The 18,775-nt window shown below is 34.1% G+C and overlaps 1 protein-coding gene across 4 annotated transcripts in view; it reads left to right on the top strand.

Annotated features, from left to right (window-relative positions):
- Window positions 1-18,775, top strand: part of SCAPER (S-phase cyclin A associated protein in the ER) — a 521,195-nt gene that overhangs the window by 16,547 nt on the left and 485,873 nt on the right. For all 4 annotated transcript variants that reach the window (XM_059180289.1, XM_059180288.1, XM_059180286.1 and 1 more), the window contains exons 3-4: window positions 7,486-7,603; window positions 12,447-12,517. In XM_059180289.1, coding sequence (XP_059036272.1) covers window positions 7,486-7,603; window positions 12,447-12,517 — 189 coding nt within the window. The remainder of the gene's footprint in view (window positions 1-7,485; window positions 7,604-12,446; window positions 12,518-18,775) is intronic.

Raw genomic sequence — 18,775 nt, 5'->3', positions numbered from 1 at the left:
AAAAATGCCTGTGATCGTCCATAACATACAGTGAAAGTATATTCACTGTGCTTGTAGAATTCTTGAACTTCATATTCAGAACCATAGTAGTAACATTCCCATAATTCTAATAAGTAAGAATTGAAAGCTGATGCCTGGATCAGAAGAGAAAATAATTGAAAATTAAGCTTTTGTGTTCTGCCCAATCATCAGGAAGTAAAGTAATTAAAAGGTCTAAAAAGCACTTTGGTCTGGGCCCATTTATCTTACAGGTACCATCCTCTGTACTTCTACGGCTCCTGAGGGCATATTATAATATCATACAAAAGTTGTTCATATTGATAACCTAAAAGTACCAAGAAAAGAGGAAATTCCTTTAGTAGCTTCCGTTTAAAAGTCAGGGAAGTGTGATTCAGAAATTTTTATCCAAAATGGTAAAATGGAAAAAATTTGTGCTTAGCAGGGCAGACATTAGTTATGGATTTATGTTGAATACCTCATTTCCCAATGATGTTGTTCATTTATTCATGACATACTTACTTTAGTTATTCGTGATTTCTTTATCATGTCAATTATTCGTCATTCATGGGGGAAGATAGATGGTAAATATCTAATTAAAGGATTTAAAATGTAATTGTGAGATGTACTGCAAAAGAGTACAGATTGGTTTGAGCATATAAAAGTGATCCTGGCTAAGTCTGGGGTTTAAAAAGACTTCATTCTGAGAGAGTTACTTTTTTTTTTTTTTTTTAAAGATTTTATTTATTTATTTGACAGAGAAGCAGGCAGAAAGAGAGAGGGAAGCAGGCTCCCTGCTGAGCAGAGAGCCCGATGCAGGACTCGATCCCAGGATCCTGAGATCATGACCTGAGCCGAAGGCAGTGGCTTAACCCACTGAGCCACCAAGGTGCCCCTGAGAGAGTTACTTTTTAAGTTGAGACTTGAAAGACCAGTAGGTTTTAGTTGGGCTAGAAGGAACACTATGTTAGTGTGCTTTCAGTAGCTTGTGCTCAACAGTGTCACCAAGGATTTGATTGCTTTTCAGCCATCTGTTTTGTTGCCATTATGTTAAGTTTCTCTTTGTGATCCCTAATTGGTTAGAGTCAGACTTTTTTTTTTTTTTTAAGTAGGCTCCATACCCAGTGAGGAGCCCAACATGGGGTTTGAACTCACAACCCTGAGATCAAGCCCTGAGCTGAGATCAAGAGTAGGCTAACTGAGCCATCCAGGTGCCTGTGGAGTTGGATTTTGTATTTTTTGGCAGAGTATCACATGATTGGTGGTGGTCATTTTGTTCTGTTTTAGGTCATGTTATCTTTGATCACTTGGTTAATATAGAGTATTGGTTTATCTTTTTAAAGTTTGTGTTTTCTCTTTTGAAATTAATAAGAGTTTGTTGAGATAGACTTTGAGGCTGTGTATGTACGCAGTACCTCATCAAACATTCACCTGCTAATTTTAGCACTCATTGATGGTAACATTTATTAAAGTTCTGTGAGGAAAACATTTACATTCTCCCCAACTGTCTGTGTATCTAGATTCTTGGATTTTAAAATTTTATTTGGTGTTGTAATCTGTTACTGATATTAATTTGATGCTCAAATTGTCCCAGAGTTAGCCGGTGGAAGCTCCTTCAACCTGGCTCTTGTGGTATGTCCCTATTATTCTTTGAGCATTTCTGTACTTACTGGTGTAACAAACTGAGACAGGCTCATTTTGTGCTTTCACTGTTTCCTTGTTTTTCTCACTAATTGTGCAGGTTAGGGCCTTCACTTCAGTACAGTGTTGAATGAAAGTGGTGATGGTGGGCATCCTTGTCTCTTTCAACATTATGTCATTAAATATGGTATTTGTTGTAGTTTGTGAAATTTTTATCACATGCTTTTTTTCATCTGTTGAGATAAGCATAAGGCTTTATTCCTTTATTCTGCTCATTTGGTAAATTACATTAACTGACTTAAAAATGTTAAACCAGCCTTGCATTTGAAATAAACTCAACTTGTGATATCTTACCTGGATTTGATTTACAAATGTGTGTTTGTTTGTTATTTTCACATCTTTACTCCTGAAATAGTTTGAACTGGTGGTTAACTTTGCTTGTTTATCCTCTTTGGTTCTGATATTAGGGTTATGTAGGTCTCATAAAATGAGTTGTGTTCCTTTTATTTTATTTTCTAGAAGAATTTAGTGTAATTTTTTGCTCCTGCGGTTTTGGAGAATTCATCCATGAAACCCATCTGGTTCTGAATTTTCTTTTTGTGGGATTCAGTTTCTTTAGTAGATGTTCAGATTCTTTTTATGTCAAGATTCGGTAGATTATACTTTTTAAGTCAACAATATTTCAGTATCAGTATTTCAATATCAAATATTATAAGTTGATATGTTAGTTATAATATCCTTTTATCTTTGTAAAGCCTGGAGGTTTTAGAATCTATAGTGGTGTTCCTTTTTTATTCCTCATATTGGTTATTCTTTTGTTAATGTTTTCAAATAACCCATTTTAGGTTTTGTTATTAGTTTTTCACTATCATATGTTTGTCTTTTTTTTTTTTAATTAATATGCTATTCTTTCTAGCTTCTTGAAATAGAGACTCTGATCATTGATTTTTAGCTTTTTGTCATTATGTCATTTTTATGGCTTTACATTTTCCTTTAAGGATAGCTTTGGCTGCTGTATAAGTACTGATGTGTCATATTTTTAATATGATTCAATTGAAAATATTTTAAAATTTCCGATGTGACTTCTTTGATCTGTAAGTTATTTAGAAATGTAATGCTTAATTTTCAAACATACAAGGATTTTTCTGGTTATCTCTCTTTGTTACTTTCTATTCTTTGAAATTTAGTGAGGCCTGCTTTATGACCCATGGTATCGACAGTCTGGAAAATAGCATACACTTGAAAAGAATGTATATTCTACCAGTGTTGAATGTTGGGTTCTGGATATGTCAAATATGTCAAGTTTGTTAATTATGTTGTTCAAGTCTTCTGTATTGTTACTTAACTGTTTTTGTCTACTTATTCTGCTAGCTTCTTAAAGAGGTATGTTAAATCTTCCATGATGCTTTTTTCCTATTTCAGTTTTTCTTTAGATGTTATTAGATGCACATTTAGAATTATTATAATTCACTGGTTGATGAACCTTTTACACTTATGAAATATCATTCTATCTCTAGCAGTAATCCTTGCTTTAAAGTCTGCTTTGTTCAATATTAATAAAGCTACCATTCTTTTTTTAAATTTAGTTTAATTCCAACATAGTTATTATATAGCATTATATTAGTTCCAGGTGTATAGTATAGTGATTCAGCAATTCCATATATTAGTCAGTTTGTTTCTTTTGTTTTTGTCCATTTCTTTTATTTCTTAAATTCCAAATATGATGAAATCATACGGTATTTGTCTTTCTCTACCTGACTTCTTTTTTTAAAAAAGGATTTTATTTTTTAATTTACTTGAGAGAGAGAGCATGAGTGGGGGGTGACAATGGCTAGGAACACTGGCAGTCATAGTTTAATCCTGCCAGATATTGAAATGATTCAAAATTGGCTCTGTTTTTTTGTGAGGGCTTATCTATTTCTAGTTTACCCTTATTCTTGGGGTGAAACTTCCAGGTTTCAACCTAATGCCTGGGTGGCCCTGGACAGATTTAGTTTCTGTACTTTTGCAAGTCTATCAAACCCTGCCAATTTTTCTGTTTTGGCTGTATCCGTTGGAATTGCCAGGTGCCTCTGGGGCAAAAGCAGCCCTGATTGCTGGACTCACCTTTTTAAATATCTTATGTTCCCTGATCTTGCTGTATAATTGCTTGCTTCCTTCACTTTTTTCTGGTGCTTTAAACAGATTTTTAAAACATATTTTCTTTAGCTCTTACAGTTTTTCTCAAGTGCATGGTTGGTCTGAATTACCTAGCCCTTTATAAGCAGAAAGGAAGTTTATTTTTTAATTTTTTATTATTTTAAAAAATATTTTATTTATTTATTTAACAGACAGAGATCATAAGTACGCAGAAAGGCAGGCAGAGAGAGGGGGGAAGCAGGCTCCCTGCTGAGTAGAGATGCGGGGCTTGATCCCAGGACCCTGGGATCATGACCTGAGCTGAAGGCAGAGGCTTAACCCACTGAGCCACCCAGGTGCCCCAGAAGGGAAGTTTATTATTCATATAATATTTCAGTGCAGGTATTCACTATTCAGCCTTTCACATTGTAATTCAGGAACCAACTCTTTTTTTGTTTTGTTTTGTTTTTTACTCATTTTCTAGAGAGTTCTGTGTTTGGATCATCTGCATCTGGCCAGTAAGTGGGAGAAAAGATAGACTATAAATGATGATGCATGAGAATTTCTTTATAAGCCAGGCCTGGAAATGGCTTATCTTATTTTTGCCTATATTTTAGTGTGCAGAATTTAGTCATATAGCCATCTAGCTTCAAGAGCCCAGTAAGTATTATCTAGCTTTGTAGCAGGACAAAAATGGAGTGGTTTTGGTGAACATATTATTGTCTGTCACAGAAGCTGTTATAATAATATATGTTTGACATGATGATGGCTCAGATTAGTGGATTTACAGTTTCAGAATATATTTAGGACATAGAATTAGTAAGATTCGGTATCTGTTCTAACAGATCTCAAAACAGAGCAGCCCATACAAGGTTGAAGTTTATTTTTGTCCCCTGTGATAGTCTGGACAGCCTTAGTTCATCTAGGACTTGATTTTACCTTTAGAAAGATGTGAAACATCAGTAAGATCTGTAGGTTACTGTACAGAATTCCATTCCACATCCTATGTTAGGGAAATTGTCCCAGTTACTCAGTTTCTCAGGTAAGTTTGTGGTTTGTTAAAAGTATGTATATGTGCTCCCACTCTTAGAATTTTAATGTACTCCTGGTGTTCAGTGACTGGTAATCTCTTGTCTTTGAACTACTTAAAAATATGAGGAGCTTTTTTAGTGAGAATTTAAAAGAAAGAGTTTTTGCTTAGTTATTTAGAAAGTTGAAAAATCATTTTAAAAAAGAAGGGAAATTAGTTTTATGAGCAAGTAGTATTATAGGTGTATTTTGAAGAACTGTGAGAAGCAGTAATTTTAATGGGGGTGCAAACATAAAAATTTAATAAATAGTGCTTGAAACCAGTTTGGGATTATGAACGAAGTTGCTTAAAGTAGAAATTATTTAGATTTTCTTAGCCTTAGCAGATAGGTCAAAAAAAATTTTTTTTCCCAATCTAGGAACAAGTCTCAGAAATTATGCACTTAAATCTCAAATAATTCTTTAAGTGTTAAACATAAAAACTTTAACTTAAGACTGATGGTTATGCTTTTTATTGAAACATTTAGTATTTGAACAAGCATCTGCAAAATCTCCTTATGGCACTAGGTGGCACACTGTGACTTTGGGATGCAAATAATGTATTTTGTTTAAGTCTCTTGGAAGAACCTAGATAAAAATTCTGTTTGAAGTAGGTATCTGTAATGTTATGAAGTATCTCAGAGTCATTAGATTAAAATGCTTAGATTAAAATGATTAAACTATTGTATTTAAGTTACTGCTGACATCTTTATAACAACAGGGTTATTAAAAATGACTAGTATTTGTCAGTTTATTGAAAAGAGTTCAGTTAGAATATATTACAGAATGCACCTGTGATTTTATGGAAAAATGGTTTTCAGTCAGATATTGTAGTAAGGTGAATGTTACAATGTTTTTGCATGTGAAGTATTAGAATTAAGAATTAAAGTTTTGAGTTGGTGATATATTTTTCTTTGAATTTGTGTATGTGTATTGAATACAAAAGAACTAACTTTTGGGTGCCTGGATGGCTCAGTTGGTTAGATGTCTGCCTTTCAGCTCAGGTCATGATGTTAAGGGCCTGGGATGGAGCCCCATGTGGGGCTCCCTGCCCAGCAGGGACTCTGCTTCTCCCTCTGCACCCCACACCCTGGCTTGTACATGTGCATGCTCATGCTCGCTCTCTCTCTCTCAAATAAAAATCTTTAAAAAAAGAACTGACTTTGCAAAATTTATGGTAGAATTGAAACATTTATAGAAGAATATTAGATTTCAAGTTTTCTGTTCTAGCATTATTATAACATTGCTATCTTTTGATCACTTTAGTTCCTAGAGAATTATCACTTTATGAGGACTCTTGAATTAGAGAATAATGTATAGAATAATGAATTTTATAGATTTTATGTGATTGCATAATTATCTGAAATTGTCTGAAAAAGAGCTGAAAAGTAGGCCACCTATTTAAACTTGTTCATCTGGCCTATAAGGAATAGTTATACTTCTTGCTTAAAACAATGTTTTGGTAACTTAAATGATAGATGCCAACCTAAGTTAGAGCTAATAAGCACTGGGAGATGTGTTTATTCCAAAAAAAGGAGATTTTATAGTGTTAACTTGATTGAAAAATATGGGAATAGAGATGATTCAAGAATTTTGCATAGGGTGGAGCTGGAATAGTGGTCACAGATTAATGAGTTTCAGCATAAACTTATGAATTAGGTAAGTAGATGCCATGTGGCTATCCAGGACAAGGTCAGAGGAATGAAGGAATGTGGGGGCAGGTATTTATTTTAAAGATGTGAAAGTTAAGTTCTGGCTGCTTTCACACAAAAAAGTCATGATTGACTAGTTGTCACAGAAACTGTATGACCTGCAAAGCCTAAAATAAAAAGTTGTTATCTGGCCCTTTGTGGAAGTTTGCTGACCCATGCACTAGAGTATAGTGCCTTTTTTCTTTTCTTCAAGTCAGGCTCCTTGTCAGTAAGTTACTTTGAGAATAATGTGTTGCTTTCTTTCACATATTCCCCAATAAACAAGCACTTAAAATTAACCAGTAAGTGAGGAGCACCGAAAACAGAACAGAAGAAGTGACATCTTACAAGGGAATAATGTAATCACATTGAAAGGGGTGAGGATGAGAAGAACCAACTTAAGTCATTTTGGGGAAAAAAATCCAGTACTTTGGATACTGTAATGCTAAAGATAAGAACTGTATAGAAATGTTGTGATCTTGTTAATAAATGCTGTGGGTTAGCAATTCTGAAACTATGTATGTATTAGAACTGAACAGATAAGTAAATATATTTTAGGTAATGAGAACTGGGTTTCTGACTGGCAGAGAAAGAAATTACAAATAAGAGAAAGGCTAAAATGAACCTGTGTGTAGGACTGAAATCCGAGGGATCAGACCTGTTGCTGTGTAAGTGGTGGTGGTGAAATGTGTACAAAGCAGTATTGTGCTTCTTAGGGCACATGTTCAAACCTTAGATTGTATTTATTCTTGAAAGAATTTGTTTATTCTTAAAGTTGTAAAACTAGTCTTTTCAGAAATAAAAAGATCTGTGACTTAACTTTCTTTTCTCTCTTTAACTACCTTTTCAATCCTAAATTAGTTTTAAGTGTTGCCTTTGTGAGAAAATGTGAGAAACAATTAATTTGTCAGCCAAATATATTTTATATGTTGACTAATCTAATAATCTAATATATATTTTCTGTATATAGGCATCATTCCAGCGCTCCAATAGTCATGACAAAGTTAGGAGAATAGTTGCAGAGGAGGGTCGTACAGCAAGAAATCTGATAGCTTGGAGTGTTCCTCTAGAAAGCAAAGATGATGATGGTATGTATTTTTAAACTGTTTCATTTTTGTTTCAAATTTAGGAGGGTCCATTTAGTCTTAAACAGTAGATAGATCCAAAACTTTATGATTTGAACTGTTGGGCAAATTAGCATACATGAAATAAGAAATAACTTTTTTATTGCTTTTTTAAAAAAGATTTTATTCATTTATTTATTAGAGAGAGGAAGCATGCATGCGTGGGGGAGGGAAAGAGGGAGAAGGAGAGTGAGAATCTCAAGTAGACCCTGTGCTGAGCGAGAAGGCCCCATATGGGTCTTGATCTCATGGCCCTGAGATAATGACTTGAGCTGAAATCAAGAGGTGGACAATCAACTGACTGAGCCACACGGGTGCCCCTTTATTGCCTTTTTTTCTTAGATAATATACAAATGGTTTTATGAAAGTGTTAGTTTTGCTGTTTCACATAGGAACGAAGGTAGGTTTGTTATGATTGGCAAATTAGTTTTCTTTTTTAACTTATAGGAGATTGAGATTTTTTCTTCTATTAAATTCTAATAAAAATAAACAGGTTTTAAAAAATTTACTATATTCACCACAGTTAGTTACAGGTTAATGTTTTAGGAAAAAAAGATTGTATTTCTTGAGTTGTTATTATTTGAACTAGAAAAAATACCTTTTTAGTCCTTTTACTTTCATGGGTAGGATCATTGTGAGCACTGCCTAAATCCTGGGGACTAGAAGATTGGATGGGGAGATAGAAAACAGGAGGTTGGGGTATACCAAAGAGGATCTTGCTTTGAAATTTTCTGAGGATTTGTAGACTATTCTTCTTATTGGGTTTGTGTGGTATCTTTTCATGCTTAGATTCAGTTATATATTTTTGGAGGGATTCTATAGAAATTATGTTGTTTCCTTTCCATCGGGTCATAGGAGGCATATGATAGTGGTTTTGTTTCGTTACTAGTGATGTCAACATTAATCACTTGGCTAAGGTGATATCTCCTGAGTTTCTGCATTGGAAAGTAACTATTAACTTTGTAATTAGTAGGTAATTTGTGGTAAGGTAGTTTGAGACTATGTAAATGTCCTGTTTCTCTGAAGTAGTCTACTCACTACTTTTAGCTTCTGTTGATAATTCTTAGCTAATTAAGTTACTACTCTGATGGTTGCAAAATGGTGATTTGCTGACCCCAGTGTTCTTTATTAAAAGCTGACATTCTAATGTAAGAGAGAGCTTTCCCTTTTCCCTTTAGTAGTATATGTGTAACTTTGCATTTATTTAAGTTTATATGGAGTCATGGTTCTTATTTAATGAGTTCTGATTTATCTATTTTGATGCTTAGTTCTAGGTTTGTCTTAGTTTTAGTTTTAGTTTAGTTTTGTTCAAACCTAGTCTTTAGTTCTAGGTTTGTCTAGATGAGTGGGAGACCTGTTAAGCTGTCTCCTGTTTCCTTTTGACATATTCTTTGAGAACACCCTTACCCAGGGAGATGTTTCAAGTTATATAGGAGTTCATCCATGTTTTATTCTTTTAAATTTATTTTACTTTTACATATTTTTTACGTTTTATTTTTTATACTTGTTATTTAAAAACTTATTTTTATTCTATCTTTATTTTTCTATACTTGTATCAATGATCCATTTGTAGTTTATTCATATATATAGTGTGAGTTATGGATCTAATTTTATCTTTTTCTGTAGGGATTACAAGTTGCTCCAGCACCACTTACTGTAAAGTCTATCTTTGCCCCATTTTTTTGAGATGTCACTGTATCATAAATTGAATTTCCTTATGTACTTACATTCTATTTCACCGAACTGTTCATCTAATTCATGTGTGAAAGCCACACTGTTTTAATTATAGAGGTATTATAGTATATTAAAATATCTGCTTAGACCAGTCCTCCCTCAGTAGCTTTTGTCAGTCTTCCTAATTTTTTTTTTTTAAGATTTATTTATTTACTTGTGAAAGAGAGATACCAGGAGAGAGCACAAGCAGGGGAGAGGAAGAAGCAGACTCCCTGCTGAGCAAGGAGCCCAGTGCAGGAAGGCAGGGCTCTAGGATCATGGTCCTGAGCAAAGGCAGATGCTTAACTAACTGAGCCACCCAGGCACCCCTTCCTAGGTATTTTTAAGGAGCAGTTACTTTGAATCAAAAACTACCAAATAGAGGGGGAAATTAAATTTATCTTCTTAAATTTACTCTGTACTAGCTGAAGTTTTCATAAGGAAGCTTACTGTTACTTTCATTTCTTTGGTAAAAACATATATCAACATTATTAACTATAAAAATAATAACATAAAACCTAAAAATTTCTTATGGTTGCTGTGTATGATTCATATTATTTTATGAAATTTTATTTTTTCACTTTCCATGGACTAATCAGAACAAAAAATAATCTGAGATTTATTAAAATTGCTTCTATTCAAGGAAGGAAAGAAAATTCAATAATGAATCACATATCTATATATAACCTGATTTTGCATGTAAGTACATAAAAAATTGGCCATTACAATTATAAAGCTTCATTTATGCTTGTTGCAAAACAAGTGAACTGTGAACCCATAGAATTAGAACTTTCTGAATATCTAAATGATGACAAAATAAGAATGTCAATTTCATAATTTCTGATAAGGATTATTTTATATTGTTAAAACTTTGCCAATAATAGCAAAATCTTTACTTGCTTTTTTTTTTTTTTTAAAAGCAACTCATTCTTATCTATAGCTATAATACATACTCAGATATTTCTGAGAATAATCTTTCAATTTTTATAAGTTTTCTTCTGTTGTTTCATTTCTGTGTTCTCTGATACTTGTTCTAAGCTGGTTATTCTACTGGATATTCAAAAAGTCCTGCTCCTACATTGTTCTCTATAATCAAAGGATGGATAAAGGCTGTGTAGTTGAGTGTCGAGTTCTGCTTTCATCCCTGGTAGAAGAGTTGAGGGAGGCCCACTTATGTGTGGGTAAATTGTTAGTAGGTGTTATGGCTCACTTCATTTGTACTGCTTCACAGGTCCTGGCCCAAAATTATTTTGCTGAAAGGAAAATTATTCTGTTGTACATTATAGATAGAATTTTATTTCTATTTTGAATTGCTCTCAAAAATAGAATGATTATGAAATAGTAGTTAGTATCTTTATTATAAAAAAGAGCAGGTGAGAAAGATATATCTGTTGGCAAAAATACAAAGAACTGAAAACTTCTCTTTTCAAATTAAACTGTGAATTTCATGAATCAGATAAGTTTGTCAAAACAAAATACTGGATTTTTAAATGGTAAAAAATGTATTCTCGATTTTATTGTTAAAATAAAATTTGAATCCAAAGAGTATTTTCCAGAACTGTTTATGAGTTGAGAAGTATCAAGTAACTTGGCCTTATTTATTTATTTTTTTAAATAAACATATAATGTATTTTTATCCCCAGGGGTACAGGTCTGTGAATCGCCAGGTTTCACACTTCACAGCACTTGCCATAGCACATACCCTCCCCAATGTCCATAACCCCACCTCCCTCTCCCAAACCCCCTCCCCCAGCAACCCTCTGTTATGTGAGATTAAGAGTCACTTATGGTTTGTCTCCCTCCAGATCCCATCTTGTTTCATTCATTCTTCTCCTACCCCCTTAACCCCCCATGTTACATCTCTACTTCCTCATGTCAGGGAGATCATATGATAGTTGTCTTTCTCTGCTTGACTTATTTCGCTAAGCATGATACCCTCTAGTTCCATCCACGTTGTCGCAAATGGCAAGATTTCATTTCTTTTGATGGCTGCATAGTATTCCATTGTGTATATATACCACTTCTTCTTTATCCATTCATCTGTTGATGGATATCTAGGTTTTTTCCATAGTTTGGCTATTGTGGACATTGCTGCTATAAACATTCGGGTGCACGTGCCCCTTCAGATCACTACGTTTGTATCTTTAGGGTAAATACCCAGTAGTGCAATTGCTGGGTCGTAGGGTAGTTCTATTTTCAACCTTTTGAGGAACCTCCATGCTGTTTTCCAGAGTGGCTGCACCAGCTTGCATTCCCAGAAACAGTGTAGGAGGGTTCCCCTTTCTCCACATCCTCGCCAGCATCTGTCATTTCCTGACTTGTTAATTTTAGCCATTCTGACTGGTGTGAGGTGATATCTGATTGTGGTTTTGATTTGTATTTCCCTGTTGACTTGGCCTTGTTTTTAAATTGTCAGACTATCTGACTTATTTAAGAGGTTGATGTTTTTCCTGTTCTGAGAAAGCCATACAATAAAATCAGTCCCTGGGAACATGGAAGTTTGTTTTTTATTTTATCTGTAGTTCATATTGATCACATATAGATTGTACTGTTCTGTGATCTCTGGAAGGAAATTATGTATTAGTATGCCCAAATGACTTATATAGTTCAATTTTGTACTACCCATTAAAAAATATTATTTATTTAAAAAAAATTATTTTTTAAAGATTTTATTTATTTATTTGACAGAAATCACAAGTAGACGGAGAGGCAGGCAGAGAGAGAGAGGGAGAAGCAGGCTCCCCACTGAGCAGAGAGCCTGATGCGGACTCGATCCCAGGACCGAGATCATGACCTGAGCCGAAGGCAGCGGCTTAACCCACTGAGCCACCCAGGCGCCCCCCAAAATTATTTATTTATTTAACAAGAGAGGGAGAGAGAAAGAGGAGAAGAGAGAGAACACAAACAGAGGGAGCAGCAGAGGGGGAGGGAGAAGCAGTCTCCCTGGTGAGCAAGGAGCCTGATGTGGGGCTTGATCCTGGGACCCTGGGATCATGACCTGAGCTGAAGGCATTTGCTTAATGGACTGAGCCACACAGGCACCCCTGTACTACCCATTTTTTGACCTTTATATTTGTCTATTTTTGCCTTGAAGGGAAATCCAAATGTCAAACTGGTGGAAAATCAAAGAGGACAATTCAAGGAACTCATAAAAATACTAAACAGGTACAGCATATGCAACTTTCTACTTACTGACTTTTAATTTGAATGAGAAAATGTAATTTTTCAGGATTTGAGTATTGTATATTTTGTTTTCGTATAAAATTCCAGTGTAACATTCTTCACTTAACAAATGTGTATACAGTACTGGGTGCCTAGCTAGTACTAAATACTTTACAAATATTAATTTATTTGTTTCTTGTAACAGTCCCTTCAGCATAGGCATTATTATTATCTAAATGATAATCTAAAAATGAGGAAACACAGGTAGGGAGAGGTTATATAACTTGCTAGTGAGTGGCACAGCGAAGATTTGAACCCAGGTCGTTAATTTCTAGTTTATGCTCTTAAGCCTTCTGCTACACATCCCATATTTGTGAATTCTTTTATGATTTTCTTTCTTGGTATAGTGATGTCTTTAGGTTGTAGAATAGTAAAAGTATTGTCTCTAAAAATTTCCAAATTGCTTTATTAAAATTTTGGAGAGCACAAGCTTATTTTAAAAGTGTTCTTTAGCACATTAGTACTGGCTTTTTAATTCATAGTACTTTCTCTGAACTTTTCCATATATATTATTTTGTTTTGATGTTATTAAATGTATCAATATGATTATGCAGACCCAAAACTTCACATAAGGAAAACATGAATTTCTAATCAACATGTCATTGTGAGTTCATAAAATAATCCCCAACTCCTCACCTACAATGTTACCAATGATAAAAAATTTTTTTACATTAAAAAGATAAAAGAAATAAAACAAATACACTGACAGGTGAGTGGAATTAGGGACACAAACTTAATGGACAAGTCTTAAGGGATTAAAGAAGGCTAAAATTCCCTGATTATGGTGGGGAAACAAATCCAGGCTCATGGTATAAAGTTTTGGGCTTATGCAGGGTTTGCACTAGGAGCAAAAAAAGCTATAATCTGCCTGGATTGTGCCCTGTGAATTGATGTCTGAAGCAGTAAAAGGAAGTGGCCCATGGTTTATGACTGGTTTTGCTAGTATTCTTGACAGGTGAGAGTGTTAAGTATCCAGTAAAAGACCTGTGGAAGTGGGACCACAGTGGGCTGGAAGATGGTCGCTGTAACAGTAGGATACATGGAATGAGGGTGAGCAAAATGAAGATCTAAAATACAAGAAATTCAAATTCAAAGTAAAATATCAAAGCACATGAGGAAAATAATGTTATAAAATACAGATAACACATTCTATGAGTGAGAGAATTTACCCTTGAGGTGATGAAAAAAGGCCATTTTCCTAAGGAAGACTTTCAAAAAAATGAGCTTAAGTTCCTCAAAGGAAAGAATAACTATAAACAAGAAGGAGATATTCTGAAGTAAAACAGATATCCATCTATTATATTAATTACATCCATTAATTTTGAACATTTATAGATAAAAGTGAGCCAGTTAGAAATCTTAAAATGAAAATATTGTCAATGAAATTTAAAAAACCCATAATTAATGGAATAAATGTTGTATTGGACAAAGAGAAAATTTGTGAATTGGAAGACACTACTGAGGAGAATTTAAAACATATTGCAGAGAACTAACAAGATGGAAAATAAGAGAATTTAAGATTGAGAAATTGTTATATAGGCCATATCGGACTTTTAAAAATAGAGGGTAAATAATAGTGTATTGAATATTTGAAGAAATAATGTTGAAAAATTTTCTCACTTGAGTTATGAAGAGCTTCAGAGCATGACTGTGGAGCTGAGCAGGGTAAGTAAAAATAGATTTATATACCTAGCTACATTCTAAAGAGTCTGAAGAATGTGAAGATTATGGGAAAAAAATCTTCAAAAAATACCAAGAAGTAAACAGAACCACAGAGGAATGATATATTAATACCCTTGTTATAAACAAAAGGATAATGAAGCAATATGTTCAAAGTTATAAGACAAAATTACTTTTAAAAAATGCTTTTAAAATTTTATTTATTTAAGAGTGAGAGAGCACATAGGGAGAGGGAGAAGCAGACTCCCTGCTGAGCAGGGAGCCTGATGTGGGGCTCAATTCCAGGGCCCTGAGATCATGGCCTGAGCTGAAGGCAGCTGCATAACTGACTGAGCCACCCAGGAGCCCTGACAAAATTACTTTTAACTCATAATTCTGTGCCCAGCCAAGTGCACGAATGAAATAGAACTATTTTTAGTTATTTTAGACAAAAACTAAGTGTTTGCTACCCACTGACCCTTAATGAAGGAACTAAAGATGAACTTCAGCAGGAAAAAAAGGTAACCTGGGGGAAGGAACTTGTTAAAAAGGTATCTGTAGTATGTGATATGATGAGCACTGGGTGTTATATGCAACTGGTAAATTATTGAACACTATATCTGAAACTAATAATATACTATATGTTGGCTAATTGAATTTAAATTAAAATAGATATATGTAAAATGTGTTTGTAAATCTCATTACCTGTTGATGGTTTGAAAAAAAAAACCCCTCATATGATTCGATTTAGAAAAGTAGAACTGTAGTTTTAGACAATATTAACATGAAGACTGGATTGTAGGGATTTTGGAAGGGGGCTAGAGTAATAAAATTCTTGTCTTATTTAGGAAGAAGTTTTTGTTAGGAAAATATGAATATAAGTGTGTATGATAAAAATTTAAGGTTATCAACTAAAAGCAGCCATGATTTCCAAATAGAGGAATATTAGCAAATTGTATCTTACAATATTTGAAAAGAATGATACACCATGGCCAAGTATATAAATTTAATTTTACGTAATTTATCCATGAGTTGTGCTTTTTGTTTTATCTATGAAAATCTCTCTTATTTTAAGATTATAAAAATGTCCTTCTAGATATTTTTAAATTTTTGTTTTCATAGTTGGTCTTTAGTCCATCAACAGACTAAAAGAAAAATCACATTATCACCTCAATAGGTTCAGTAAAAGCATTTGATAAAACTTGACACCCATTTATGATGAAAACTATCAATAAACTATGAGTAGAGGGAATCTTCCTCAACTTGATTAAAAAAATCTACAAAAAACCCTATAGCTAATGTGGTACTTAATGGTGAGAAACTAGAAGCTTTCACCCTAAGATCAGTTATAAGGCAAGGATGCCCCTATCACCACTGTTTTTCAACATTGTATTGGAAGTTCTAGCTAATGCGAAGACAAGAAAAGGAAGGAAAAGGTATATAGATTAGAAAGGAAGGAATAAAACTGTCTTTGTTTGCAGATATGATTATATAAAAAAATCTGAAAGAATCAACAAAAAACTGCTGGAAATAATAATCTGTTATAGCAGGTTGCAGGGTACAAGATTAATACACAGAATTCTGTCAGTGGCTTTCCTGTATACCAGTGCTTAGCAAGTGAAACTTAAAAACACAATACGATTTACATTACCACTCCCTTGAATTAAATACCTAGGTATAAATCTAACAATGTATGTACAAAGATCTATATGAGAAATACTATAAAACTCTGATGAAAGAACTCAAAGAACTAAATAAATGTAAGGGCGTTTCCATGTTCATGCAGGAAAACTGAATATTGTCAAGATGTCCTTTCTTCCCAGCTTGAGGTGTAGATTCAATACAATTCTGGCAAGTGATTGTATAGCTATTGACTGATTCTAAACTATAGGGAGAGGCAGAAGACCCAGAATAGCCAATGAAATATTGAAGAACAAAGTTGGAGGACTGATGCTAGCCAACTTTTAGACTTACTGTAAAGCTATAGTAACGATGGCAGTGTGGTATCGGCAGAACAATAGATAAATAGATGAATGGAGAGGGTAGAATATCTAGAAATAGATCCACATAAATAATCAACTGCTCTGACAAAGGAGCAAAGGCAATACAATGGAACAAAGGTAATTTTTTCAACAAATTGTCTTGGAACAACTGGACATCCCATATATCAAAAAATGAATTTAGACAGATACCGTACACCCTTCCCAAAATTAAACTCAAAAGTGGATCGTAGACCTAGATGTGAAAGCAAAAACTCTGACATTTCTGATGATAGCATAGAAAACCTAAATGACCTTGGGTATGGTGATGACTTTTTAGGTAAAATACCAAAAGTAGTGATCCATGGAAGAAATAATTGGTAAGCTAGATTTCACCAAAATTAAAAACTCTGCTTTACAAAAGACAGTATCAAAAGAATGAGAAGACAGGCCACAAACAGGGAGAAAATACTTGCAAAAGACATACCTGATGAGGGATTGTTATCCAAAATATACAAAGAACTCTTAAAATTCAAAAATAAGATACAGTGTTATGTTAGTTTTAGGTATACTATATAGTGATTCGATACCGTATGTTAACTGTACTAGAATTAAAATAATAAAAAAACAAGCAACCTGATTAAAAAATAGGCCTAAGCCCTTAACCGATGCATCACCAGAGAGGATAGATAGATGGCAAAGAAGCATATGAAAAGATGCTCCATATCATATGGCATCAGAAATGCAGATTAAAGTAACAATGAGATATTACTACATATTCATTAGAATGGCCAAAATTAGGAATACTGGCAACACCAAATGCTGGTAAGAATGTGAAGCCACAGGAATTCTAATTCATTGCTGGTGAGAATTCACAATGGTACAGCCACTTGGCAGTTTATAAATTGCGTTTATAGAGTCTTCTAAAACTAAACATATGCTTACCATATAATCCAACAGTCATACTCCTTGGTATTTACACAAAGGAGTTGAAAACTTATATCCTCACAAAAACCTGCACATGGATATTTATAGCTGCTTTATTCACAATTGTCAAAACTTGGGAGCAACCAAGATGTCCTTCAGTAGGTGAATGGATACCGAAACTGTAGTACATCCAGACAATGGACTGTTCTTCATTGCTGAAAAGAAATGAGCTATCAAGCTATGAAAAGACATAGAGTAACCTTAAATGCATTATACTAAGTGAAAAAAGCCAACTTCAAAAGGCTATATACTGTTTCCAAATATACAGCATTCTGGAAAGGCAAAGCGATGGAGACAGTAAAAAGGTCAGTAGTGCCAGAGGGTCGGAGGTAGGGGTAGGGAGAGGGAAATAGGCAGAGCACAGAAGATTCTTAGTACAATCACAGTACTATGTATGATACTGTAATGATGGATACGTGTCATTATACATTTGTCCAAACCCATAAAATGAACAACACCAAGAGTAAACTGTAAGGTAAACTCTGAACTTTGGATGATTATGATGTGTCAGTGTTGGTACATCAAGAAAATACATGTTTGACTTTATGTGCCCATGCATTTTTCTGCAATAGGTCTATAAACATTTTTAGATTCTCAGAGGAGTCAGTGAGCCCTTCTGACAGAGACAAGTCAGAAATCTCAATTTCTTCCTCTTTCCCTTCACTTTTTCTCTTTCTCTCAAAAGTCATTGATTAAAACAATATAACATCATGGAATTCAGTTGTGTCTAACTTTTCCCACAAATTGAGATTGCTTTGTCTTCTTGAGTATCTTGGAAGTAGTAGTAAGCTGTAGTATTAGGATAGTTACCTGATTTTTGGCTTTATCACTTAGTGTGAGACCTGGGGCTCATTACTTAATTTAGCTAAGCCTCAGTTTTCTCTCCTGTAAAAAGGAGATAATAATGTTACCTATGATACAAAATTGCTTCAAAGTTTAAATCAAGTACAACTGTATGGAAAGCACTTAGCACAGTGCCTGGCACCTGGCAAGTGTGTCATGCATGTGAGATGCTGCTGCAATTACTATTATCACTGCTATTGTTTTTATCAGTGGTAGGAGCCCTATACTTTGGAACTGTATACTGACTTAACCTCTACAATTTGATTTGCCAGTCTACTCTTTCACAGATTTGACAATTTTGCCATTAGTTTATTCACATTTTTTTTTATGAGCGTATTTCTTCTCTTTATCTTTCCCACTATAATCATACCTAACATTATTTGGGTACTAATTGTGTGCTTGGTGCTATGTAAAATGCTTTATTGTGTGCTTGGTGCTATGTAAAATGCTTTATGAACATGGGAAAAGTTGAAAGTCTAGGTTCTGGTTCCAGTTCCACCACTCAACCTTTTGACTTGCAAAGAAATTCAATCATTCTGAGCCTCAGTTTTGTTATTTACAATGGGAATAATAATATTTGTCCTGTCTTCAGTTTATTGTAATGATTAAATGAGATAATGTATTCAGAATTCCTTCATAAAATATGAATAAGCATGCAAGTATAAAGTATTATCATTTTGGCAAAGTTAAGTATCAAATTTGTGTAGCACATTGCATTTCAGATGGAATTATG

The sequence above is a fragment of the Mustela lutreola genome, chromosome 7 (genome assembly GCF_030435805.1).
Source record: "Mustela lutreola isolate mMusLut2 chromosome 7, mMusLut2.pri, whole genome shotgun sequence".
NCBI lineage: Eukaryota > Metazoa > Chordata > Mammalia > Carnivora > Mustelidae > Mustela > Mustela lutreola.
The sequence above is the reverse complement of the archived record's forward strand: the minus strand, read 5'-3'. Positions and strand labels throughout refer to the sequence as shown.